The 26,058-nt window shown below is 49.0% G+C and overlaps 2 protein-coding genes and 1 long non-coding RNA gene across 5 annotated transcripts in view; 2 read left to right on the forward strand and 1 right to left on the reverse strand.

The window, feature by feature from the left end:
- ADAMTS9 (ADAM metallopeptidase with thrombospondin type 1 motif 9) overlaps window positions 1–9,641 on the forward strand; it is a 77,329-nt gene extending 67,688 nt beyond the window's left edge. Inside the window, 8 exon segments of the mRNA XM_080605705.1 lie at window positions 743–875; window positions 1,112–1,206; window positions 1,364–1,458; window positions 1,554–1,687; window positions 2,889–2,980; window positions 4,406–4,510; window positions 6,225–6,319; window positions 6,752–9,641. Of these exon segments, the coding sequence (XP_080461831.1) occupies window positions 743–875; window positions 1,112–1,206; window positions 1,364–1,458; window positions 1,554–1,687; window positions 2,889–2,980; window positions 4,406–4,510; window positions 6,225–6,314 (744 nt within the window). The 3' untranslated portion in view covers window positions 6,315–6,319; window positions 6,752–9,641.
- Window positions 8,044–16,297, reverse strand: LOC308200269. The gene is made up of 2 exons (XR_013955405.1): window positions 14,887–16,297; window positions 8,044–14,776 (listed from the first exon to the last, which is right to left on the reverse strand). It is a non-coding gene; the product is annotated as an uncharacterized lncRNA (long non-coding RNA).
- A 3,563-nt stretch (window positions 16,298–19,860) lies between these two features.
- Window positions 19,861–26,058, forward strand: part of PRICKLE2 (prickle planar cell polarity protein 2) — a 98,260-nt gene continuing 92,062 nt past the window's right edge. Inside the window, exons 1-2 of one of the 3 annotated variants that reach the window (XM_080605721.1) lie at window positions 19,861–19,989; window positions 20,267–20,352. In XM_080605721.1, coding sequence (XP_080461847.1) covers window positions 19,948–19,989; window positions 20,267–20,352 — 128 coding nt within the window. In that variant the 5' untranslated portion in view covers window positions 19,861–19,947. The other 2 variants (XM_080605724.1, XM_080605722.1) reach the window with 2 other exon arrangements.

The raw sequence follows: 26,058 nt of genomic DNA on the forward strand, positions 1-26,058 counted from the left end.
AGCTGCTGAAAGCAGTGTCCTTTGCAGTGTGCTGAAGCACACAAAGCGTTTCCAAACAGATGAGCACCTTCATTTTCTTGGTGGCCTAAGCTGGTGCCTGTAGATTGAGATGATTTTCAGTTCTCAGGTACAGAAAGAACAAGGTACAGAGGGTTAGCAAGCATCTGGGCACAGCCTGCGGCCTGCTGCAGCAGCTGGCTAGGCCAAGCTGCTCAAGACTGCCAGTGGCCTCTGGTATTGCAGCCTTGGTTTGGACCATGGAAGGACAACCCAGAATTTGCACAATTTGGTCATTTTTCTGGATGATGAGGAGCAAGAGGGCTTGGAGGCTGTGTATTTTTGGTACGCTTTGGTTAGAAGACGACAAACTCTGCCATGGTTGCTCAGAGGCCTGTCAGTGGCAGGGGAGCCCTTCTAGCATTCAGGCCTTCTGGGGGACGTTTCTTCCTTGTGCAGCCTTCCTACTGCAAAACATGAACGTTTTTGCTTGAGCACAGGTCTCATCCAGTAAAGTATGTAAGTGCTAAGTGAAGTACAGTCTTCTTGAAATAATTAAGGATGATGATAATAATGAAAGGATTAGTAATCAAAGGGACTACTTGTCTGATTAAAATTAAGCCTTTGTGGGACTGGGACCTTTACTGCTGTCTCTTTATACACGGGAAACTGGCTGCCCCTATTCTTCTGGTCCAGAGCCCAGAAGCCCTTGAGATAAAATAGGAACCTCTGTCTGGCCTTGCAGTGCTCTGTGACCTGTGGAGTTGGAGTCATGCACCGGTCGGTGCAGTGCTTGACAAATGATGACCAGCTCAGCAGCTTGTGCCACGCGGATTTGAAACCCGAAGAGAGGAGGATGTGTCACAATGTCCATGACTGTGAGTCTGCAGCTTAGCACCTTCCTTTGCTTTTCTTGCTCCTTGAGTTTCTGTTCTCGTCAAAGTCCTGGAGATGTGCTGTATTTCCAAGCGTTGGGGCCATCCAACAAAGCACTAAGGCACTTCAGGGAGATCTCTTAAAAATAAACATCTTGTCTTGAGGCTGTAGATGTCTCATAAAAGCAATGTTGATGTACCACTGCTCAGTGACTTTAAGTATTTCTGTTTTGTTTCAGGTGAATTACCAAGGAGTTGCAAAGATGTTAAAAATCTCAAAGGTGTCACTGACGATGGTGAATATTTCCTTAAAGTCAAAGGGAAGACATTAAAGGTGCGTTTCAGCAACAGATTTATGGTTTATGCATTTCCCAAAGGTGTAAGAGGACCCTGCATGTGCTCCTCACTTCCACTTGCATTTTCTACCTCCAGTTTTCTAGGCATTCCTTTTGCTCGTGATGCCTGACGAAATTACGGCTTCTCTCTTTCAGGTGTATTGTTCTGGGATGCAGACTGACAGCCCAAAGGAGTATGTGACCCTTGTAAATGGGGATGCAGAGAATTTTTCAGAAGTGTATGGATACAGGTAAGAAATCCCTTTAATTCTGAGCTTTCCAATGTTTTTGTTTGCTGTAGCAATATTTTCCTGTCATGAGTAGAAAGGGTTTTCTTTTGATTTAGATTGCATAACCCGACTGAGTGTCCGTATAACGGGAGCAGACGAGAAGACTGCCAGTGTAGGAAAGATTACACAGCAGCTGGGTTTTCCACCTTCAGCAAAGTAAGGCTGGACCTGAACACTATGCAAATAATAAGTGAGTAAAAACAGGGCCTTGCCATTAAAAACCAATGTTTATTTTACACAAATGTAGCTGTAATACAAGCAAGCAGAAGTAGTCTAGTGAAGGTTATTCCTGAGCTCTCCTATTAAAAGCAGCTTTTAGACCTGGTCACCTTTGCACTTAAAGGCTGCAGCCCGAGCACATCAGAAATGCACGGTGCCAGCACTGGGGCAGTAGGAAAGTGAAGGAGGCTCTTGGCAGAGTCAGACCTGGGGAAATAACTGGCGTTGAGAGGGATGGAGGGGTTTGAGAGGGGATGGCTGTGGGTTTGCAGAGGGGGAGGTATCTGTAGCTGTGCCACACCAGTGGTACCCTGTGACCCAGCATGCGAGGGAGCTGGGAGGCATCCCCACTGCTCGGGTACAGTTTCAGTCCCTTTGGCTCTGGGGATGCTCTTAGTTTCCAGCAAATGTTTTAAAAATGCAACATATTGTTGGGGGTTCATTCAGTAAATAGCAGAGGTTTTTAGCAAATTAAAACCCTTCCTTGTAAAATGACTCTCTATCTGACAGGGGGTTTTATCACTTTATTTTCAAGACATGAGTCCTTACCATCTATTAATCTGTAAAAAGCTTCTAATAGTCTGTAAAAGCTCCTAGGAGCCACCCTCAGGGAATTTGATACCAACTCCCTTTGCATTTCAAAAGGAGCTGGGCGCCCACCTCTGTCAGGCAGGAGCTATCTTGCATCCCCATCAAAAGGAGTCTCACTTACTTCAGATCACTACAAAATACCCCAAATCCCTTTGAACACCTGAGCTGGAGCACCCAGTCTAGGGGCAGTTTGGGGACAGTTGTTTGGCTTTGTTCAAAAGGAAGATTTAGAAGTTGCCCCATCAAAATGGGAAATTGTCCGATAGAGAAATAAAAGGAAAGGCATAGGTTCTGGTTTTGCTGTTATTTATACCTAGGCCCTAAATCACCGAAACTTGAACCCAACTGTAAAACCGAGTGTATGAGCGTCCTGTGAAATTCAGTACTAGCATGCTGGGAGTCATGTGTGGGATGAATTGGGGATTTAATATTAAAAATCCAGCAGATGAGGTCTCAACTCTCAAGATTAATGCATGAAATGAGCTTTAGTGACTTTAAACATTAGCAAAGAGCATGTTTACATGTATTTTGTCTCTCCCTGCATCTTTCTTCCCATGTTATTCACCAACTCTTCTCCACAGCAACTGATTTACAGTTTGCACGGACACATGATGGACGACCTGTTCCTTATGCCACTGCTGGGGACTGCTACAGCGCAGCCAAATGCCCGCAGGTATTTGACAATAGCATTTCACAGGAATTGGTGCCATTTGTCATGTCCAGGCCCTCTATTAATTACTGCTGGTCACATCAAGCAGATTCCAGTGAGCATCACATTCTCAAATCAGCAGTCAGAAACTTTTCCCTTTGGCCGCTCTTCCCATTTCTTTAGGAGGGTGCCAGGTTGTTATCAGACAAGCAGCAGGACTAAGGACATCTCCCAGAGCCTGCAGTCCCTGCGGGTGCTCAGAAAGTCACCAATAAAGGAGGAAAAGGAGAAGAAATGAGACTGGGAGAAGGGCTGGTGTGTGCACGTGTGTTTGAAGGTAGGGAGTGCAGCTGGGCACAGGCTGAGTCACATCCTCAGCTTCTTTGGGAGGTAATGCAAGATGTCAAGCTCAGTTGCTTGGAAGAAATATGTGCTCTTGAAAGTCATTAGGAGACTAATTAACACCGTGCTACAGGTGGCTCGCTCTTTGTCCTTGGCACACCTCGCTTTTATGGAGCTGGGGGATGATGAGTGATGTGTTTGCCCAATACCTTGGACTATGCAGACGTTGTTGGCAAAGGGCATTAGGTGAGGAGCTGCAGCAATGGGCAGCAGAGGGCAAACCTCTCCATCTCCTTCTGGCACTTTTCTGCACAGCTCAGCAGCTTAGGGATTGCCTTCTTACCTCGGGAAGGCTCATGAATGTTAATGTCCATCCTCCCGACCAGACAGCTCGTTCCTCACAGAGCATCTCCATTGCCAGGGCAGCGAGCACGGGGAGCAAAGCTCCCAGGCACCTGGTACCGTGATGGGTCGCCCTCGGGGTGTGCCCACAGGGTGCCTTCTCTGTCCCAAAATGGGCCAGGCTGGGGTCTCCTGGAGGATCTCGGGTGGATGTAGACATACCCCTGAATTTTCCATCCATTTTGTGCATTTTGAGATGGGCAAATGAAGTGAAGGACATTTCTAAGAAATAAATGAAAGAGTTTTGATTTTACTGAAGTCTGGGGGAAAAAAAAAAAAAAGCTCAGTGGAAAGTACAGTAAAAAGGACAAGTGTGCCCTCTCCAGTTGACGAGGGAGAAGTGAGAGCAGCTGCAGCACATTCCTGGGGTACCTTCTCCATCAGCCGCTGGAGCATGTCAGGCTCCACAGCTTGCCATGGAAAAGCGAAGAATGCCCTCAATCGGCAAACCACGAAAAGGCAGCGGAAAAGAGTAAAAGCGCTGAAAAACCAAGCAAAGGCCCCTCCTTCCATGCAGCCACAAACGAAAATGAAATTCCTGACCTGAGACATGCTGAGATTTGTACACTATGTGCTAATCACTGTCAGAGAGATGGAAAAGCTGGAAACGTTGCTGACATGATCCTGTTAGAGAAGTGATGCTGTTGCAAGCGTGGCTGAGGCACGGAGCTTTGGGATAACCAGGCTTGTCTGCTTGCTTTTTAGGGTCGCTTCAGCATAGACCTGTATGGGACAGGCCTGTCCTTAACGGGAACAGCGAAGTGGCTCTCACAAGGGAATTACGCAGTGTCGGAAATTCAGAAATCCCCAGTAAGTTGCAATTTTAATTATGGTTATATCCACTCGTGGGATATTTCTAATTGCCACGTCATCTTTTGTGGCAACATCTTCCAATTAGATGCTAACGAAAATCTAACATCTGACGTTAGAAACAAAGTGTTGCCCATAATTGTAGGGGGGAGGACGTTAGTGGGTTTAACTTGATCCAGGTTATTGCAATTAATTAGTAAGTCTGCTTAGCTTTGTATCTGCACACTGTGAGTGCTGTGGGGCAGACCTATCTGTAATTAGTTGGCTTTGGTCATGGGCACAGAGCATGCATTGCGTGGCAGACAGGGCTGGGGGCACTGGGGCAGGGATGCTGAGTGGGGATGAAGCGTGTACCCTGGGAAGAAATCATTCCCAGAATGTTTGCCCCTGTTAAAACTGTCCTAAAGAGGTCACTGCAGCCCTTTAACAAGAAGCAGTTTGTAAAACGTCCTCTCCTGGGCTGCCTCAAGCCCATGAGCCTTGTCAGTACTGGCGCTCATAAAGGAGCCTTTTCAGCAGAGGGGTTGGATGCTGCTGGTCTGTGCCTCGGTGCAGGTGTAAGAGGACTAGCACAGACCCCGTACATTAGTTCTGGCTGGTACTTTGCTGTTCTTCTCCACTTCAGAGAGGAGAAGCTCGGGCGGCCACCTTCGGGGTTGCAGAGGGCAGACACAATCATGGTTGGCAGAATTAAAACAAACTTTAAGGGCCAAGGGAGGCTAAGAGACAGCTCTTACCTCCCTCACCCAGTGGCATCTGTCAAGCGCTTCTCCAGGGGTTTAATTGCCAGCAGGAGCAGAAGAAAGGAAGGCATAGCGAGAAGTGATGATAGCAGCCTGCTGCAATCACAGATCGATAGTGTCAAGGGCAGGAGGGAGCTCGTCTAAAAATAAAAGCTTTGTGCAAGCCTGTCCTGCACTTAAGCCCAATTTTCTGATAATTGAGGGTTGAATTCCCCTCGAGGACTGTCTGTCCGTGGTAGTGACCAAGAGGAGAAAGCCTGTGCAGAGGTGGGGCGAGGAAGACCACATGGAGGTGTTGCCGATGCTGGCATCAATCAACTGACTTGAGGCTGGAGTTGCCCTGTGTTTGCTGGAGACCTGGCCAGCCCAGGACTGTGTTTTCCTGGGTCTCTTCTGGATTTGGAGGTGCAGAGCTGAGGGGGAACAGCACCGTAGTACATGGCACAGCCTCACCACATCCCTGTCGTGTCCTTGCTCTGGAGCCACGCCAGCTCTTCCCTTCCAAATAGATGTTTCTCAGTAATGTCTGCAAATGTCCTCTGTGCCCTTCACATGCTCGCTCACCACCGAGGTGCTGTTCTTGTCTAGATGTGTTATTTCTCTCTCGTGATCCAAGTTTTCCACTCATTACAGTGGAACAAGCAGTTACTCACTGTAGGGCAGATTGGAGAAAGCAGATGTCCTTGAGATATCCCTCCAAATGGCCTTCTCCTTGGGCATCTTGCAGTGTAATAAATCAAAAGTACCCTTTCTTATTTGTGTTCACCATCTGACCTGGCAGTACTAAAGGGAATTACATTTGCATACATTTAAATGTAACTGTAATTTTGTAGATTGATTTGGGCATTATTTGTTTTTCTTCCAAGACATTTTCTATTAAAGCCCTGGCTGGAATAACCCAGATCTGGCCCTTTCACTGCGTGGAGTTCCTGAGCCCTTACATGAGATGTCGCTTCTGTTTTTTCCTGCAGGATGGTACCAAAGTAGTAGGAAAATGCGGTGGTTACTGTGGGAAGTGTACTCCATCGTCTGGAACAGGCCTCGATGTCCAGGTGTTATAGCAATGGTAAGTGCCCTGCCGAGAGCAACGGGGAGTCTTCCCCAAAGCGTCCTGCTGAAGGCACACAGCAGGGCATGGCTGCAAAGCATCCGGCTCCCGTTCCCCAAAGGCACCTCATCACTCAGGTCTGGGGCACATCTTCTGGAGACTTGCTCCAGTGATAATCTGAAAAATGCCTGAAAAGTCCCATGGGACTGCTGGATGCATGCCTCTTTGTGAGAGGCTTCTCGCACGGGGCCAGCGAGCGCACCCTGTGCAGCAGGAGCAACTCCAGTGCTCCCTGTAATGCCCATGGGAGCGATGCTGTCAAGGGGAAGCACCTTTCCACCTTGCTGGCATCTGCTCCGGCTCAGATCCCTCACTGGTCTCACCACTTACAGGTTTCGAAGGCAAAACTGATGGCCTGACTCTGACGTGCTCCTCATCTCTGCTTTGCAGGTTGTCTGGGAGCAGCCCGCGGAGACGAGATGGATGAAGGATAGCGATGCAATACCTCTGCCTTCCACTTTTTTTATCTGTTTATGTGTGTATATAGATCGCATATTCTTAATGTACAGTATAATATTTATGTTTGGAATTATTTATTTTGATTTAATATTTTTGTACGTAAAATCATTATATTAAGGCTGCTTTTACTATTTTTATTTTTTATTGTTAAATCTTGCAGTCAAACCACTGCATTTTGCGTACTCTACATTATATGTAGCATTATGACAAGTGATACTTTATTGTCACTGTATTCAGTTGTTTACTTTCAATCAGTAATTTTCCTTCAGTTACGGGCTGCTTTGGCCCTCTACGGTGCTACACAATCTGCATAGGGGTATTTTTGGCATTTCAATCTGTCTTTCTGTAAGGAAAATAGACAAGATGTGCTTAAATTTGATGTTAGTGATTAGGCCAACAGCACTCAAGGAAAACATGACAATGAATACAGTGCTAGTTGCATTAGCAATCTTTATCTTTTAGGTATGTTTTGAATTTCACATGACCTCTGTGGCCAGTGCTAAAGCACTGGTTTGGTGCTAACATGGTATTTATTAACGCTCTGTAGTTTTAGTTAATCCAGTGCCTTTATCAGTGAGAAAAGGAGGAAAGCAGAAAAATTGTCAGGCGATTCAAATTGATTGAGATCTACCCCAGGTTTAGGAAAATTCCTGCAGATGGATCTTCAGCTGAGCCCCTTTTATTGGTAGGGCTCCGAAGCAAACTCGCTTTTCAGAAAAAAAACAACATACATTTCTCTAATAATTGCATGTGCCACTGTGCTTCCTGGCTCCATCTGGCAGCGGGGTATTAACTCATCCAGGCAGGCTGATGAGCCCATATGTTTCCCCGGGCTGAGAAGCACCGCAGCTTATTAGGGACGTTGTCACAAAATCCAAACGCGGAGCCCAAAGCATCTCCACCGCGCTCCTGCCACCCGCAAGCACCTGCCTGCGTGGCTGGGGGGGCCAGAGGGAGCAGGGCACGTAGGGGCTGGGGACAGCACGTCCTGCCCCGCTGCCCCGCGATGCTTCCCGGCTTCCTACTCACTGGCAGCCCATCTGCAAGCACGCAGGGCCGGGCAGGCGGCAGCAGCGAGATCAGCGTGTACTTGCAGCTCTCTCTGCCCCCCCCTCGAAAACAGCCTGCTTTACGCCTACTTCTGTATTGCTTCGTATCTTCCTGGTAGGGCATCTGCGCTCTTTGCTGTCCGCAATCCAATGTACAACCAGACCTTTAATGTGGTTTTTTTGTGTTTTTTTTTTTTAATTTTATTTTTAATTGAGGGGAAAGCTCCCATAGGCACCACCGCGGCTGTGTGATGACTGCAGCTCCGCCTGTACATAGCCTGCTGCTTGCGGCACGCCACGTTTTTCGCAGAGCTTCGTAGCACGTTGAACGGGGGTGATGTGACCAGATTATTTTTGTAGTCTATGACTATGTCTCTTAATTCTTTCTCCACAATTTTACTTAGCTATAGGAAGACGCTGCCCCGCTGCCATATGTCAGGGCAGCCAGCAGCACAAAGTACAAGGAAAGGAAGCTTTTTAGCACAAAATTGCCAGCAGTTTGGAAGACCAAGGAGTCTTGTCTGCTAATCTGGTTAAATCTTTCGATTTTGGATGCAAATACTCAGCAAACCCAACCTCAGGATCTTCTGCAAGTCTTTTACCTGTCATTAGCCAGCTCCCCAGAGGAGGAGCAATCAGTCTGTTACAAAATAGTCAGATCAATAGCGATAAATCATCAGATCCCTGGATTCATAACCCATGCATTCAGCCTGCAGAATAAAACCCGTCATCCTGACAGTCAGGTATTGACATATTCATGTAAATCGGTAGACATCTAATGTGTGAGCAGGGTCCTGTTAAAAGGCAGCAGCTAAAGAATTGGTGCTCGGCACTTACCCACGCGTGCCTCTGCCGCTCTCGTTAATATTCAGGCTTAGAGGAAAGAATGAGACTATCTTACTCATCATTTGGGGTGATTTTTTTGTTTTTTGTTTTGTTTAATAGCACATAAAATAAGTAGATATGATCATATCTTACGACTGATTTCACCTATGTTGTATGCCTATGAGTAGCAATGAGGAATTATGCCTTTCTGAGAAAAATGCCAAAAATACCATTTCAAAAGTCAAAGAAAAGAAAAGGGAAAATGGAAAGGGAAAAAGGGAATGGGAAAGGGAAAAAGGGAATGGGAAAGGGAGAGGAAAAAGGGAAAAGCAATAGTAATGGAATAATGATTTTTTAGTGATAATTGCTCATGTATAACTTCTGTAGGGGAAAAGGGAAAATTGCACTATGAACTTTAGAGAGAAACAGTGGTGCTTAGAAAGTACAGGCTTATTATATTTTCTGTAATGAAGTGAATGGCTATTTATAAAAAGAAATATTATTTTGACCTGTACACATTCCTGTCTACCATATAGTTTCATAACAGCTATTAACAGAGCAAGAGAAACCTAAAAAAAATATTAAACTATAAGGGAAGAATTGATAGATCACTGATTCACTAGATTATGGTTCATTAAAGGGCTTCATTAAATAGGAACAGACTTTGAGGACCAGAGGCCTTCAACATTTCTTGTTCAGGAAACAACTCTGGGTTTTGTATATCAATGCCATTATTTTTCTACAAACTTTGTTTTGTTTTGTTTTGCGAGCACTTTCCTGTACAGTATTTCTTTTCTTTCTGATTATATTCAAAAGGAAATGAAGAGACCTGTAAGAGATGTCTGTATGGTCTTTCTGCATTTGCCATCGTATTTCAATACCTGTGTGCTATTATAGAGGCAAAATACTTTGTACACAAGGGAATAATACAGTGAATGGTAAACATCCGTTTCTGTGCTGGTTTTTATTTCCAGGCTTTGGGTTCCTTGTTCTCTTGTCTTATGAAAAGGAGCGGGGGGAGGCAGGAATGCTGCTCATGCACAGCCCTGCCCTGTGGTCCAGGGTCCTGAGCTCTGCCTGGGCTGATGCTCCCAATTCCTGGCCAGGGGGGAACAGCCCCAGGTACAAGGTGTACCCCTCATTCTACAAATGTGCCTGAAGGATGACTTGGGATACCGGACCTGCTAGAGGTGCTGCAAAAATAAATCAACATAGAAAATTTTGGAAAAAAAAATCATTTCAAGTCTACAAGAAAATGTATGTGGAACAAAGTTGGGTTAAAAGGAGGCAAACACAGGGACTGGCTCCCAGGAAGGCAACCATGCAGCAAATTGTAGCCACATTCTGGCATCTGCTGGTTTGCCCTTGGGCAGGGTGGTACAGGCTGCAACTGGGATGATGGTAAAGGGGGATGCCTCCTGGGGAGCCCTTTCAGTCTCCACACAGCCAGGCTGCTTTCCTCCAAGCTGGCAAGCTGTCATCTCCCACAGCTCCTGCAGTATTCCCTGTGTGGATTTATTTTTTTTCTTTTTGATGTTAACAAAACAGACAATAACAGAGACGTGGCAGCAATCACAAATGCGTGGGTTTTCTCCCAGCTCCCCCTGACTCCTGGCCAGTCCCTCAACCTCCCACAGGTCCCGGTGCTTCAGAGTTTTCCAGGTTTGTTCCCACCCACCCTGATCGCGCGATGTCCAGCTCTGACATGCCCCATCACAGGAGGAGCACGCGGCCCACGGCATGAACACAGCAGAAGCACATACCTGAAGCTGTGGCTCACAAAAGCCTTTAAGCACGTACTGAAATCCCACAGAAGTCATTTGTGTCAGAGTTCTCCTTTGGGTTTGCAGCCAGCTGCCTTTTCCAAGAGGACACGGAGCTGTGTCATCCGTCCCTGTAGCTCAGCGATGTGATGGTGCCAGCACCAGGAGCATCCCTCGGAGCAGCCAAGGAGACAGCTCAGCCCCATACCTATTTCCGCAGACTTCTCTCCTTAATTGTATTAAATGTCTTCAGATAGTTGCTCCTAAATGGCCCGAAGCTTTCCATCAATCAGGCTTTGCCATGATTGATAACCAATGTTGTTTCCATTCACATTCACCAACAGGTTTGAAGGCCAAATTTAGCATATTGGAAAACCAAAGACTTTCTCTTTTGCAGTGTGTGCTCTGCTTTAGGAGCTAAGCTACATGCAAAAGCACATTCCTACAGCAGGCATTTTGCAATTACGTAGCAGTAAAGATATAAATAGACCGGACTATTTCCTAAAAGATAACCTAATTTATTGTCATCATGGTAAATCAGCAATTATACATTTTAAAGGATACTTTTCTTTATAACATATCATTACCAATTTTCAGATTACATATTCTTAGCAAATTTTGATTGTGGTGCAACTCTCTTCACTTGGTAATTTCAATGTTGCTAGCAAAAAAAACATGGTTACTGGCTAAAAATTCACTTGACAGAAAAGCATTTGTTTCTGAGCTGAAGGTCTCTATTTCTGCCTTGTGGCAGGCAACATAAGTCCCAATTAGTGTTACTAATTAGTTAACTTTCTATAAACAATTTTAAGTCAACACAGCCCCAGGTCAGATTTACAGTTTTAAAAACAAGGTTCGGAAATGGAAGTAGAAATAGACCTGGAAACGGAAGACCTATAAATGGTTTGTTGGAAATTTGTTCTAATTATCAGGAAAAAAAAAAAATAAAATAAAATTAAAAAAAGCCTAATAAAGCTGCTTTGGGGAGAATTGTGGAGTCAGGCTGAGGATCTGTGTCTGACTGTGATCAGCTGCAGGATGTAATTGCCACCCCACTGGCTCTGAGCACCAAAGTTTGGCAGGTTTTGGAGCAAATGGACATGCTAGAGTGCTTGGGCTTCCTCTGCTGCAGAGGCTGCAGGTCAGAGGGAGGAGTTTGCATTTTTCTGCCCTCCTGTACATGTCCACCATTTTTTTTTTCTTCTCAGAAGATGCAGCAGATCTCTCGATACTGGCAGCTCCAGCCTTTTTCTGCTCCTGTGTTTTTATTCCAAAAAGAGAGAGGATACATTTCTTGTACTCTCCCAACCACCATCAAATGCAGAAAACAGACCATGCACTATTTCAAAACCTTGGCTCTTACTTTCGATACCTCACCAATACCTCAAAGGTGTCATTCTTTGCTATCATTTATCTTTAATAAATGACTAAAAAGACTCCCAGTGTGGGCTGCTGTGGAGCCATGCTGCTGTGCATGGCTCCTGAATAGCATTTAACTTTCCAGCCCCATATAACGAGGGGGTTATTTAAACACTTTTGACTCTTAGGTCCGGTAATTCTGTGAAAATTACAGTGCTCTTTTTCAGCCTTGTTGTACAGCCTACCAGGACTAATTGCTTCAGAGATGGAGTCGATCGCTTCATCTCTCCAGCCTTCTCTTCTGTCCTAATAATGAGCGTTTTTCTTCTATGGAGAAATTAAAAGCATTTTGCTGAAGACTCTTGGAAATGTCCGTCTCAGAGAGCTAGATTTAAATTGGGATGTTCACTAGAAAACTGTCTTGTCCTCATAGGCGTGCTTTGAAAAGCGTATTGAGAAATGGGGAGAGGCAGAAATGACCAAGGAGGGCAGTCTGGCTTGGAAAGGACATTTTCCACCAAGACACTTACAGAGCAGGTCTGTTGGTTTTTCTAACACAAGTTCTCCTCCGACAGCTATCTGAGTGCTGGCTCAGAGGAAACGTTTCTGCCTAGAGTTGAGGCAGTGCTCCCTTCTCCCAGGGGCAGGCATTCAGACAAAACCAGCAATGATTTCCAATGACCATCATTAGCAGCTGAGCAGCTCAGCTCTCCCATCACTTGAACTCTTGGCATCAAGAGAAATGGCTCTGAAAGAATGACTTCTGAGTTCATCCCGAAGTCGCTCACCCCGGTAAGCTGCTTCCTGGCTGCGGCTCGCTTTGTGCAGGAGGCAGGAGCAGAAGGCCCAGGCGCTGCCTGCCAGGCTCACACCAGCGTTTTCCAAGTATTTTTCGCCTGTTCTGGAGTAATCCAGGCAATGGGGATCGCAGCCTTCCAGAAGCAGATTTAGTTGACAAGTTTCTGACCTCTCTTTGCAGCAGTGAGATGAAGAATGCCGAGAAATTATTTTTGGACTTCGCAGAAGAGTTTGCGCTTCCACTTCAAAGTTGGCTTAATTTTTAAGCTATTTTATATTACCAAACATAAGGCACAGTTTTTAAAAAAAATCAGAATGAGAACAGAATACTGTTTTGACCTAACACATATGCTCTTTATACTTTATTTCCTAGGGGGAAGTTTGGTTTGTTTGTTTCAATAAAAGGGGAAAAAAAATTCAAAACTGTGAAATTTCCATGAAATTATTTCTGTCTCTCTCTGGTTACAAACGTTACTTCTGAAGTGTTTGGAGATGTGATCTGTTGGCTGGACGTGCACGGAGATCTGCTGTAGGTGCTGGTTTAAGCAAGGGGAGGTCGAAATACATTTCTTATTGCGAAGCCGACACAGAGGTCAGTCCCTGGAGGCAGTGGCTGGATGCGAGGTGCCGAGGTTGAGGCCCGGCCATGTACATCAACCCGTTTTCACCAGGAAAACCTCAGTCCTGCTGAGTCCAGGGGACAGAGCTGTGGTGCTGGGAGCATGCAGTTGGGCACTTGCCCTTGAGGCCTGCACCTTGCTGCAGCTCAGCTGGAGCAGGCCGGTGCCCACTGGGGGCAGCCTGGTCCTGCCTGGGGAGATTCAGCAGCGGGTAAAACACACCTGTGCTTGCTGAGCTGGCAAATGAGCTCTGAAATAATTACCCACAGACGGTGTGGGACAAGCTGCTATTTTGGTAGCCACCACAGCAGGCTGCCTGCTGGCCCAGGAGGTCCAAGCCCTGCCCCGTGGGGCGGCACCGAGTGTTCTTTCTTCCCACCTGTGCTGGGCCTCAGCTGCTGAAAGTGATCACTGTGTTTTAACTTCACCCCTGCTTGGCTGCCCCCTTCCCAGGTCCGTCTGAGCCCTGGCACCTCAGGGGCAAGAGCACCAGGGGCTGTGGTACAGCTGAGCTGAGAAAAACCTCAGCAAGGCCACCAGAGCAGGAGCAGGCCGCTGTGCCTCGCTTCTGCTGTTCACCCTGCCTGAATGGAGAGGTGGCCATGCCAGCACGAGCTTCCCTTCAGATACAGTGGTATTTTATTTTATTTTTTTTAACAGATGTTCCTAAATTCTGCGGACTACACTGCATTAAGTGCTTTGGGGTGTCTTAAAGTCCTTCCAGTGCTCTCGTCAATGTCTGCAGCTCCCCATGGAAAAGCCGCGGGTGCACCTGGTGCTGCTGTGCCACTCTGCTGGGAGGGGCTGCCTCTGTCAGGTGCCTGAGATAAGCTGATAATTTCCTCTTCTTTGTCATCTTTCCTCTGGGTTATGCAAGTGGTAGGTGAAGCCTTCTAGATATGACTTGCGTTCAGATTTCACTGTTGGCTTTTTCCCATTTCGTCATGTGCCTGGGCCTTTCAGGAGCCTAAACATGCAGAAGCATTTACCTTGGGAGTACCGTAAGGTTTAGACAGCAAGTAGGTCCTTGGCCAAAAAAACAGCATCTCCAGCAGGTAAAAATCACACAAATGAAACACCTGGCAAAAATTTATGCCCAGAAGAGAGCAAACAGGGAAAACACACGTGGTTCTCTGAGTTTTCCCTTGGAGCAGCTACCTAACGTCTGCCTGCTCTGAGCTACCATCCTCCAAACCACTGGCAGTCTGGTTTTCTCAGGTATCTCATACCCCCATTTATCAACAGCTTCAGTCTTGCACTAGGGAAAAAAAAAAAAAAAAAGGCTATTTTCTTTTCCCTCAATGAGAATAAGCAGGAAAACATCTTTAAAAATATATAATAAAATGATACTTCCACCTGCGGGATGGCAAATGCCTGGTTAATTTGAGCACAGAACAATGTGTGGTGCTTCCAGTGCCATGGCAAGCAAACAGCAGCATGGCTTCGTCCCCCGACAGCCCTTCTCCCACCTTGTTTGCTCTTACTCGCCCCTCCACAAGTTATCCCAAACAGGTTTGGTTTTTCTCATCTTCGGGAATGGTCCTGAGAAGTTAAGGTAGCATGGAAGGAGTGTGGCTTTACAGCACAAAGCAAATAATCCTGCTGGATCATAAGAGAGCTCAAGGGAGAGAGGGGGAATAGTAGAAAATTACTTGTTGCTATAGCACGAGGAGATTTTGCGCAAATTGACAGCGACCCACTTCATTGCTTTGCTTAGCCTCAAATTGAGCAGCGTTCGGGGAAGGCACGGAGCAGCTTAACCTACCGCCCGTCCCTCAGCGGCGAGAGGCTCGAGGTAGAGCTGCACCCAGGGATTCTCGAGCTTGACGGCAAAAAAATGCAGTTCTGGGAGAAACTGCAAGGCTGCTGTTAGTGGGAGCAGGGGCAGCGAGCGGGCTGGGGGCTGCGCTCCACGGCGAGCGAACACTTCGCCGCGCTAGCACCAGAGGGCAATGAAGCTTGAGTTAACTTCCCCAGAGCACAGCACCCATGTGGAACCTTCCGAACCGCAACAGCACAGATTTTAGAGATTTTGTATTTTTTTCTTTCTTTTTTTTTTTTCTTTTCATTTTTGCTGGGTGGGAGCTTTGTGTTTCCACTTGGCTCCGCGTTTCCTAGCAGGTGCTCGCCTCCGCATAGCGGGACCGGGCTGCAAGTTTTATTGGTTTGGAGTCCAACTCCTAAATGCTATTTACAGGGAAATTGAAGACTCCTTCAAAATTAACAATAGATGACTATAAATCTTACTCAGTTACCTAGCAACTAACACAATAAAATCCTAAGGTTAAAAGGAGAAGGGTTATTTGGCAATACCTCGGGGAGCACATAATGGCCATTTGCATTCCTGGGTGGGAGAACAAAAAAAAAAAAAAAGATCATGTGATATTTACAAATTACTGTATTGATGAAGGAGAAAAGGTGAAATTACTCGGTGCGGTTTTAATCTAAATACCTCAGAATTGACAAATACAACAACAACAAAAAATCCTTGCGGTGGTCGAATGGCTGTGATTAAAGAGCACTCTGAAAACGTGTGGCGATCTGTGGAAATGATGGAGGGGTTTTGTTAAGATGCTAAACCCACTTTGTTACTGCTTCTGACATCTGAAAGATGTGTACCACAGATTAACAGTGTAATAAACGTTCAAAGTAAATTTGACCAGTATGAGCCTGATGGAATATGCCCTAGAAAAGCCTACGCAGTGCAAAAAAAATTAAAAAAAAAAATCAAAGTGAAGTAACATAACATGATTCATCCCGGCCCGGGTTCCTGTTAATGCACAGCACAGATTGAAATTCCATATCCCCACCTCAAACTGGGGTTTATGTGCAATCTTTTCTGCCTGCAATAATTGCAAATCTTGAAGCTGGAATGAGCGGAAACACTGAATGGTTTCCCTCCTAAAAGGCCCTCATGGGGGCACGTTTGCCCAGGAAGGAGGTCTGGGGGAAGAACTGTGCAGGAAAATAAATTCCTGGTCCCTAGCATGTGTCTTCAGCAGCTGTGGCATTTAGAGCCAGTTTCCAAGACCCCCTTTTGCTGTCGAAAGGCTTCAGACAATAACTGCCTAATAACAGCCGGCCATTTATCACCTTCAGGGTACTGGATGGTGACAGGATCCACGCTGAGCTGTAATTCACCTGCGCAGGCTGCCGGCAGGAGGGACCAGAAGGGGACTGATGGAGCAGTCCCTAACAGCCAAATCCACCTTGACAAGGTGGTGGGGAGAAGCAAACGGGTCCGGCGGGCAAAATAAGCTCTGCTTTCTGCCTGATTGCAGGGGGCCGTGCTGGTGGTGCTGGTGCTGACGGCCAGGGCAGCAGGTGTAGGGGGTGGCAGAGCTGGCAGAGGGATGCTCAGAGTTTTCTGCAGCTATTTCGGAGGTGGCTTCCTAACAGGAGACATGGTTTGCAAGACACGAGATGAGCGAGGGGCACTTTTCTGGAGAGACTAGCCAACTTTCTTGGCTCCATAGGATTGGGAACGTTGTCCCCATATTTCCCAGCCACCGGTAGCAGCTACTGCAGCTCCTCTTCCTGTGTGTCCCCTGGGCTTGGCCACAGGTGACTTCACTCCTGCTGTTGCTCAAGCTGTTGTCCCAAGGTCTCGTGCAGAGCTGCCGGGTCAGGCACGTGCCACAGGGTCAGGCAAGCCGAACAGCTCTGCAGCATCACCGGTTTCTTCTTTCCAACTTCTGCCACCATCCATAACTTCAGAAAGGAAAATGGTCCTTCTTGCTGTGCATGAAAGGGGAAAATGGGACTCAGGCTGATTTAGTCCCGAGAAGGGCTGTAAGAAGTGTCATCCCTAGGCACGTTTGGTTGAAACAGGAATGGGAGGGGAAGATGATGTGCAGAACAATTTAAGTGGCAGCAGAAACAATAATTTGTCAGACAAACTGTCTGGCATATATTATCCGCGTGTCTCTGCTTCTGAGTCTATTTGACAGCAGTATCTGACAGCCCCCACCTCCGAGCTGAGGCTTCTCTCAAGAGGAAGATCTAGGTGTGTATATTAAAAAAATTAAAAAAGAAAAAGAAAGAAAAAAAGAAACTTTTGAAAGTACCTCCAGTGAGAGTGTGAGAGCACAGGTAGGCCTGGAGCTGCGTGCCCGTCCCCTGCCCTCCCAGCCTGTGTGCATCATCCCCCCGAACATGCTGAGCACAAGGGAGTGGGAGTTTATTTCCTGAGCTGTGTTCGCTCTCGGCAGCTTTTCTGGGGGAGGAAAGAGAAGAGGAGCATTCAGGCCAGTGAGATAATGTCTCCCCTCCCTTTCCCGAATACATCCCAGAGATGCTGTTCTGGCCCGACTCTCTTCTCATGCAGCATTTGAGCATCCCAAAAATGCGAGTTAAGTCTTGCTGACAGCCCTGGACCTCGGACGGACCATTAACCCTCCTTTGTCCCAGATGCCTTGGGTCAGAGAGATTAAATGCTGACCCCGGGAGGTATTTAGATGCCTAGAAGCTGCTAAGCCTCCACTGGGGGCTGCGGCACTTGAACCTTTCTATGGCTCTGGGTGTATGCGAGTTCCCCACGTCCCCCTCCAGGACCATCAGGGCAGAAGCACTTGAGGGCTGAGCCCCCATCTCCCCTCTCCCTCCGAGCACCTCGGTGCAAGTCTCAATGCTCAGCAACTTCCCTGGGCATCGAGGAGTTGCCCGCCAGCATCTGCAGCAGCTGCTGAACTGATGCTGGAGGATAGAGGCCCTGCAGGGCGCCAGGCAGTTTTGGTGGCCCCATGGCCACCTCGACACCGTGGAGGGCAGGAGGCCAGCTCTGCTTGCTTTAAGTTCAGGACCTGCCTCTTCATCAGAAGACGGGAGCCGTGATTCAGCACAGCCACGCCTCCAAGGACTTCACCCTCCAACTTTGACTTACTTTTGCTGTTTTAAACTTATAGCAGATGTCCTCGCCAACCCTGTTATTGAGGGCACACAGCACCTCTTGCAACAGCGAAGCAATTAAAAGGATTTGCAGGTCACCTTTAAAGCATTTCCCACAGCACGTTGAGTCTTGTTATAAGTCCTGTATCCATTAATGCTTTTATTTCAGCAGTTTTAATTGGAGTTTTAAATATTCTGAATCTTATGCAAGACACCCCAAGTGCTGGCGAATTTCAGGTCCTCTCTTGCGTGATGCTCATTCCCTAAAATCCTGTTGCCCTTCAGTGGAGATGACAGCAACTCTGCACCCCTGATATTACTGTATCCTATAAGCCATGAAGGTAGGGATGTTTTCATATGAGCTCAAAGCTCAGCCTGCAAGCATTTGCCCACTGTGTGACAAAACGTGCGTGTATTTGAAGAGCTCGCTTCCATCCCTGAGAGTTTAGGATGTATTCTTGCACCGCCATATGAGCAGGAAACTGAGAGGGAAACTGAGAAGGAACATGATGAGAAAATTTGGCAGAAGGGAGCAACGAGGGGAAGCTGGAAGGCTTTGGAGGGGTAAAAATAGCAACCACAGAACAGAACGAGGAGGGAATGTCAGTTTTTCCCACTGACATGAAGAAATCTCATGCAAAAGGAAATTTTTTCCATGATAAAATTCCCTGTTTTTTTTTTCCTTTTTTAAAGGAAGCCCAACATTTATGGGAGGAAAGAGCGAAAATCACCCTGAAACTTTTTTTTTCTTTTTTTTGCCTGAGACATTCAAAAGCCAACCACGCAGCTCCTAGCCTCATTTCGGTTTCCTAGCGAGGAAGATATGAGTGAAAAAATGACAAAAAAAAAAAAAAAAACCTGCTTAAATGAAGAATTATCAAAGCCTTACGGCTTTAGCCAGCTGTGCAGCAGCAAGGCAGAGGAACAAAGAAGCGGGGAAGGAGGGGAAGGAGACAACAGGATCTGCGAACAACCGTAGCCACCGGGGTGAGGCTGTGAGATGTTAATAGTGAAGCTGGTCCTTCCCCGGCGAGGATGAGCGCCTTCTTTTTCCCTCTCCCTCCGAGCGTTCCCAAGGCCCGTCCGCTGCACGAAGCCCGCCTGCTGCTCACGCTTCTCCCCACGTCGCTTCGCTCTGCCCTGCACCAGATTGCAGCCCCCAGGGGTACGGACCGGGGGCTGGCCGGGGGGATCCCTTTGGGGGGGGGTTGTACGGATGACAAGAGCTGGTGCACAGGCTGCCCCCCCCCACCCCCCCCGGCCCCACAGCCCCCAGCCCCACGGTCGCCAGCCCCGGGAGCTCTGAGGGTGCAACAGGTGCCTCGTGTCCCACCCGGGATCTCAAGCTGCAAATGCATTTTACACGACTGCGTTCCTCCTGCTGTTTTTAGACTTAACCTGCCCTCAGCGGGGCGGGGAGCAGGAGCCCAGCAGGACCCCAGGCTGTTCGCTCCCTGCTTTATTTAAGCCAGTAACCCCCCCCCCGCAGCACACTCAGAGCCGTAACCTCAGCGTTCGCCCCCTGGGCTCTGCAGGATCCCCCCTCCCGCGGATCTCCGCTTATTTCTTTGCCCCCGTCGAAGTGCCAGCAGCCGGGGGGGGGGGGGGTGGGTTCGTCCCGTCTGTTCACTCTGGAGCGGAACGATGGCAGAGGCGGGGCGGGCAGCCCGGGCGGGGCGGGGGGCGGCCGGGCCGGCCCGGGGCGGTGCCTGCGGGGCCGGGGGCGGGGAGGAAGGGGCGGGAGCGGCGGCGGCGGCGGCTGTGGAGGGACGAGGGGACGGGGACGGAGCCGGGGACCGGCCGGGGGCGGCTCGGGCGGCGCTGCCATGTTCGGCCGCGGCTCCCGCAAGCGGCTCTCGGGCCGCTCGGTGAGTGCCCGGGGGGGGGGGGGTGGAGGTGACGGTGGTGTTTTGGGGCGGGGGGTGTCCTCCTTCAGCCCCCCCCCCCCCACCTCCAACCTGTGGCTCCATCCCGGTGCGCGTCCTGCCCCCGCCACCCCAAGCGCCCCCTCTTTTCTTTTTTTTTTTGGTTCCCCACCTTTTCCCTAAGCGTGCCCCCACCCCGCGGGGTCCCTGTCCTCGTCCCTGTCCCTGTCCTCCCCCCCCCCCGGCTCGGGGCCGGGGCTGACCTCTGCGTTTCTTGCAGCTGACGGCGTCGGGGGAGCCGGAGCGGGGCCAGCCCTGCACCACCTGCGGGGACCAGTGTCCCGGCTTCGCCCTGCACAAGTGGAGGTAAGGCTCGGCGACACCCCGCTGCCCGGCTCCCCTTGGAGGGGTGGGAACCCCCCCTTTGACCCCCAGCACCCAGGGATAAGTGGGAACCCCCCCTCCTCCCTGCTCTGACCCCCAGCACCCATGGGGGGCAGTGGGAGCTTGACCCGCCAACAGGCTGCAGCTAGCATGGGGGTTTCGTGGCTCTGTGGAGGATTGGCTGGGGTGCAAATAGGGATTTTGGGGTGTGCTTGTCTTGTTCTGAATGCCCCCCACCCTGGCGGGTTGGACTCTGTCCCGGGTGGGCGCTGCCATCCTCCTGGAGCAGTCCATGGGTGTGCTGGTGTCTGTCGTGGGCACAGAGCCCTGGGCTGGGGTCACTGCTGCCCCTTTTAGCACCCTCGCAGCCCACCCGTCCCCGCTGCGGTCAGGGGCTCCTGCTGCTGCTCCTGGGTGGTTCTGGGCCCCGGGCAGGGGGCAGCAGGGCTGGGATGGGGAGGGGACATGGTGGGGGGGATCCTGAAGGGTTGCCCCAAAAGGCTGCGTGAACCTCCTGCCTCTCCCCGTGCCCCCACGGTGGGTTTTTGCCCCCTCAAGCTATTGGAATGGATGGGGCCCCCCAGCCCCAGCAGGGTGTGGGGGTGTATGTGGAACAAACAGGTATTTCCATCTGTGCTATATGTCTTCATAAAGCTGGCAATGCGGGCACCTGCGAGGCACAGGGGTGGGGTCCCTGGCCTCGTGCTGGATCAGCCCCATCTCCCCGCATCGTGCTGCCTGGAGATGAGCTTCTGCTCGTGGGTGATTTGGGGTTTGGTGATATTAAATCTTCTGGGCTGTGGGCTCCAGGAGCTGGTGCAGACTTAACAGGGAGCCCTTGGTGATCTTCTAGCCTTATTTTATCGGATATCCCCTTTTCTCCAGCATCTGCCGCACTTCTCCCGGCATGTGCCCTACTTCTCAGAGCTGCGTCTCTGCAGATTAAAACACAGGTCCAGAGCGAGGAGAGGGATGCTGGATTGATTTATTAGCGTTGAATCCCATCTAAAGCTTCAGCCTTGCAAATCAACACCTCTGGCAGTGCAGGACAGGGTCCTTGGGCTGAGGTCCGCCCTGGGGACGCATGGCTGGTGCAGCAGCGAGGTGATGGATGATCCTCGCCACCGTCCCCACAGGTGCCAGCAGCTCCTCCGATGCCCCATGTCCCACCTCAGACCTTCAGAAGGTGAAGGTGTCACAGCCACGGGAGCTGCGGTCTCCTGACACCCTCCTGCTAATCGGGGTCTGCCACGTGTGCGCTAATGGATTTATAAGGTCACCCCTGAGTGTCTTCTTCCTATTTTTTTAAGGGATTACAAAATGCTTTCACGATCCGTCACAGGTTTCCTCACGGCTTAAATTTGGGGTAGCAGGTGTTGTCGCAGAGGTGCTTCATAATGCTTGAAAGTGTCAGGAGAACTTTAAAATGTAGGATAAGAAGAAAAGGGATGATCACCAGAGGTATTTCTCCTCTGGCCTGAGGAATTATAAGGTGCTGTGACTTGCTGATTGTTATGTTACGCTTAATTTTGAAAAATTAAGCAAGCTTTTGATACCATCTTATCACACAATACCATCTTATTGAAGGCCAGACGAGCAGAAAAGGTACCGCTGAGCTTCTTGGGGGTGTCAAATGCATAGCTCTGTGCAGGCTGTGACCTCTGCAGCAGCACGCTGTGCCTCTCGTGCCGGATCCTGCAAAACCCCTCATGCAGGAGAAAGGAGCAGGAGGCTTCAGCCCAGCAGGGCTATGTGCAGCCGCCTCCTGGCTGCCCTTTCCTGAAGCTCCCCCCTTGCCCCCTGGACAGATTTTGGTTAAAACAGATGGATCCTTCTGGGGAAGGAAGGGGTTATCTCACCAGGGCAGCAGAAGGATGGGTGCTGCCAGCTCTGCATCCCACTGAGCATCCTACAGATACAGACTGCTTCACACTGGACAGACAAGCCAGAGCCTTCCTGCACGTTCACATTTAATTGCCTCAATGTAAGAGTAATTGTGCAATTAAAACAAAACGGCAACCTATTTGCCCAAACACAATAGAGAGGGAGGAGATCCATTTTTCACTAGCGAGCAGTCTATTAGTGCCCAGGACAGGTAAGCAGGCAGATTGCTGATAGCAGGTAGCTCTGTAGGTCACAGACCTGCTTGGGAGCCCGTGTACACAGGATGATGCCTCCAGCTCCTGCTGGGGATGCTCACAAATACTTTAACACTTGAGCAGAATGGGATTGGAAGAAAACAATGGTTTGCAAGGAGATCTGCAGATTAGGGATACAAACCCAGATCAATTAATCTCTAGAGATTCATAAGCCTTTTTATAATCCTTTTAACAGTAGAGTTTTGCTGAGAAATGGGAATCGGGCTTTCTGCTTCCAAGATGGGAACTGGTGACATGCTTTAGGGAGGGAGGAAAGAATGTATGAGCTTTTAGGCACTGAGACCAGAGCTCATCCCCGCTGCTGATGCACGCATTGTCATATATGCAATTATGCAGGGCTGAGTTTTCTAGTCACCTGTGATTTTAGGTATGATCTGCGCGGCCAATCCATCAGGCAGGCAAATTGCTTTGTTAGACGCTAAAGATTTCTGTGCCCGTGCCTTCTCTTAAAAGCCACTTTTCTCAGAAGGAGAGATGGCTTTGAGCATTGGTTGAATTTATCATTCCTGGGAGCAGAGGCATGCTTCCTGAGCCAAGGAAACCACTTGAAAATAAATTGTATTCTGCAGAACTGTTTTCTTTTCAGAATAAAACCAGTGCTGTAGGTGATGTGAGGAAAAAGGTGGAAGGGGATGCCCAAGTAGTGCAAAAATATCCCTGGCTTTGGAGTATGTTTCTGAATCTTCTTTATCTTGCTCTTAAATTATGGCTTGGGGTAGCAGATGAATTTTCTTGTTAACGTGTGACAAGTTTTACATAAATTCAGTGTAAGCAAAGAGTTGAAGACCCCAAGTGCTTACAGGCATGGTTAGACTGGAGCCCGCTGCATTTCTTACCCCTCTGAAGCTTCCCAACTTGTGTCCTGCAAACCTCTGCCTCTTGTAAGGCAGAAATTCAATTTTCAGTTTGAAATCATTTAGCCCCAAAGAGGAGAAGGCAAGTGATTTCTTTGAAAAGGCTGAGGATTGAATCCCATCGTTCCTGAGCGTGAAGTCTGTGAGGATGTGGCTGTCAAACCATAACCAGGATAACCTGCAATTTCTCATGGCCCGAACAGCGAAATGACTCCTTCCTCTGATCCCAGCGCTTTATTTTCGGGTAGCCTGTCAGTAAAGTATGCAAGGACCGAGGAGTTCTGTGTGGGCTGTGGTCTTGAGGATGGAAATTGGGAACACATAACGAGATCTCCATTAACGCAGGTTGATACTTGAAAGGTGGCTTTGTGTGGAAAAAGTGAAATCAAATTCAATCAAAATCTCCAGCTCCTTAGGAGTCCGGTTGCTGTTTTCTAATCAGATCTGCATCGCATTAAGCTGTGTGCCATTCAGCTTGTTAACAAGCTTTGGCTTTAAATAAAGCTGTCACTGGAGTTGGGTGGCTGAATGGCCATTAGGAGTGGCTTTTGCATAATGCGCAGGGAAAAGCCTGTGGGGAGGTGGTCTGGGAGGAGGGAAGGGAATTTACAGCCTCTTCCTCGTGCAATTAGTGGGAGCATGCGGGGCCTTAAGGGTGACAAATGGCTCTCAGCTGAGCTGTCGCTGAGATTGCTGTGAGGAACTTAATTTGGGATTTATCCTGGGCGAAGTAGAGTTACGGACTTGGTGCCGTACTGAGGGCAGTGGGCTCTTCGTGTTGGACGACCGGCATGTGTTCGGCACACACGGGTGTGTTTTGTTTGTGTGTACGGTCTCTTTGAGGAAGCCCTTCCCAAAGAGCTCCTCTTGCCGCTTCAACAAACCTGGCTCTTCCCCCATCTCTACCTGCTCCAAAAATGCCAGCTGAAGCATGGATGCAGCAAAGCTCGGTCTCAAAACCATACCTGAGCTGTGTTGTGATGTGAGGGGGGCACACAACCCCCCTGGTCTGCAAAGCCTTTGGAGAGCCAGGTGCTGCTGAGGGAAGGCTTTCAGAGGCTGTGGCAGATAAGATGATTTTAAAAATTGTCTTGAAACATTTGGAGAAGTCTTTGTTGCCATAGTTATTCTCCTCTCTTGCAGAAGCAGTTAAATTACAGTAATAAACATGACATAAGGACAAAAACTGGCTTGCTGAGTTCTTAGTTTCAACGTGAGATGGTGTTCTGTATCTTATCTTGGAGTCTTTTTTTCCTCTCACGTCTGTTGTGTAATCTTCGTCCCTTGAAAACACACTTGGGCGAGGAGGAGATCTGCTCTTTCTTGGCTTCCATAACTCAGCGCCTCGCTGTAATCCTCCGCGGCCAGTGCCACAGAAGTGTGATGACATCTGGCCTCGTCCAGTCAGGGAGCATTATTAGCAAGGACAAACTTTTGAACTTCTCAGGAGACACTGCCTGGGAACCCCAGATAATGGGGACTTAGGGCCCTGAGTGATGACTGGGTCACAAAAACCTGTGCACAAGGCTGAGCTGATGGGCAAGGAAAGAGGAGATACGTGTAGTAGGATGGGGAACCTGGTGAACAAGGTGGTCAGCCAGATCCCCAAGATGTTTTAAGTCTTGGGATGATGGCGGCTGGGTCGCTTGGCATCTCATGCCTCTGTTTTGTTGACTGTAGCTTGGGAGTTGCTAGCGGCAGTGGCTCTTTCTTTCCTCTGCCCTGCGTGTTTGTACAGTTCCCACTCCTCCAGACCCGATCCGCTGTTGCGTGGCGAGCAGCAAACACGGCTGTGGGCGCGATGGGAAGCAGTGTGTGTGTGTGTTGTGTGTACCCGTGCTGCCTGGCTCTGCGCTCACCTGGCACCGGGACGTCCCTGCTGCACCCCAGCTGGTTCAGGTCGTCGGCCCGGTGACTTGTGCCTCGTCCAGAGAAACAGCAATGTTTGTAGTGTAGCACAGGAACGAATAACGCCGAACCCTGAAGCATTTGTTATTAGTTTTTTTTTTTCAGGAAAAAAAAAAGTACAGATTATTGCTTCCATATGTTTCCAGCATTTTTAGTAGGTTATGTATCTTTCACACACACGGCCCCAGCTTTTCCCTTTCGTGAATAACATGCTTTGTGCCTCTCCCTCCTTTCGGATTCAGATATTCCTCACTTCCTTGCGTGTTTATTTGAAAGGCTTCGGAGATGCGAGGACGGCAATACCTTATCTCAGACCGGCTTTATGCTCGCGTCGCTTCCACAGCGAGCACCGTCGGCTCCTGTGGTTTTTATTCAGCTTTTCGTTTTGCAGCGGGGAACCTGCTGGGCTAGGAAAGCTCTGCCGGCGGGGAGCCGTGTGCTGCTATGGAGGTGAGTCCCTATGGGGCCTGCGGCTGTCCCCAGGGGCCTGCGGCTGTCCCTGTGGTGGGCAGGAGTCACCTGGCCCCTGAGCAGGCCATCGGCCTGATGGAGGGGGTGCAAACAAGACTCAAGTGACTTCTGCCTGCTGATTTCCAGGCCCTGCACGTAAGGGGATGGCGTGGTTAGCTTGCTCATGATGGTTTTTGTTGTAAGCAGTTTGGGCACGGGGAAGTCGTTCCCTGCCAGGTGACTCATTGCCAAAGCCAGTGTCCTTCAGCCGTGGGCCAGGGCTGGTTTGGGAGGGGTGGCTGCTGATCCCCTGCCTG

Source organism: Anser brachyrhynchus (genome assembly GCF_964034855.1).
Source record: "Anser brachyrhynchus genome assembly, chromosome: 10".
In the NCBI taxonomy this organism is placed as follows: Eukaryota; Metazoa; Chordata; class Aves; order Anseriformes; family Anatidae; genus Anser; species Anser brachyrhynchus.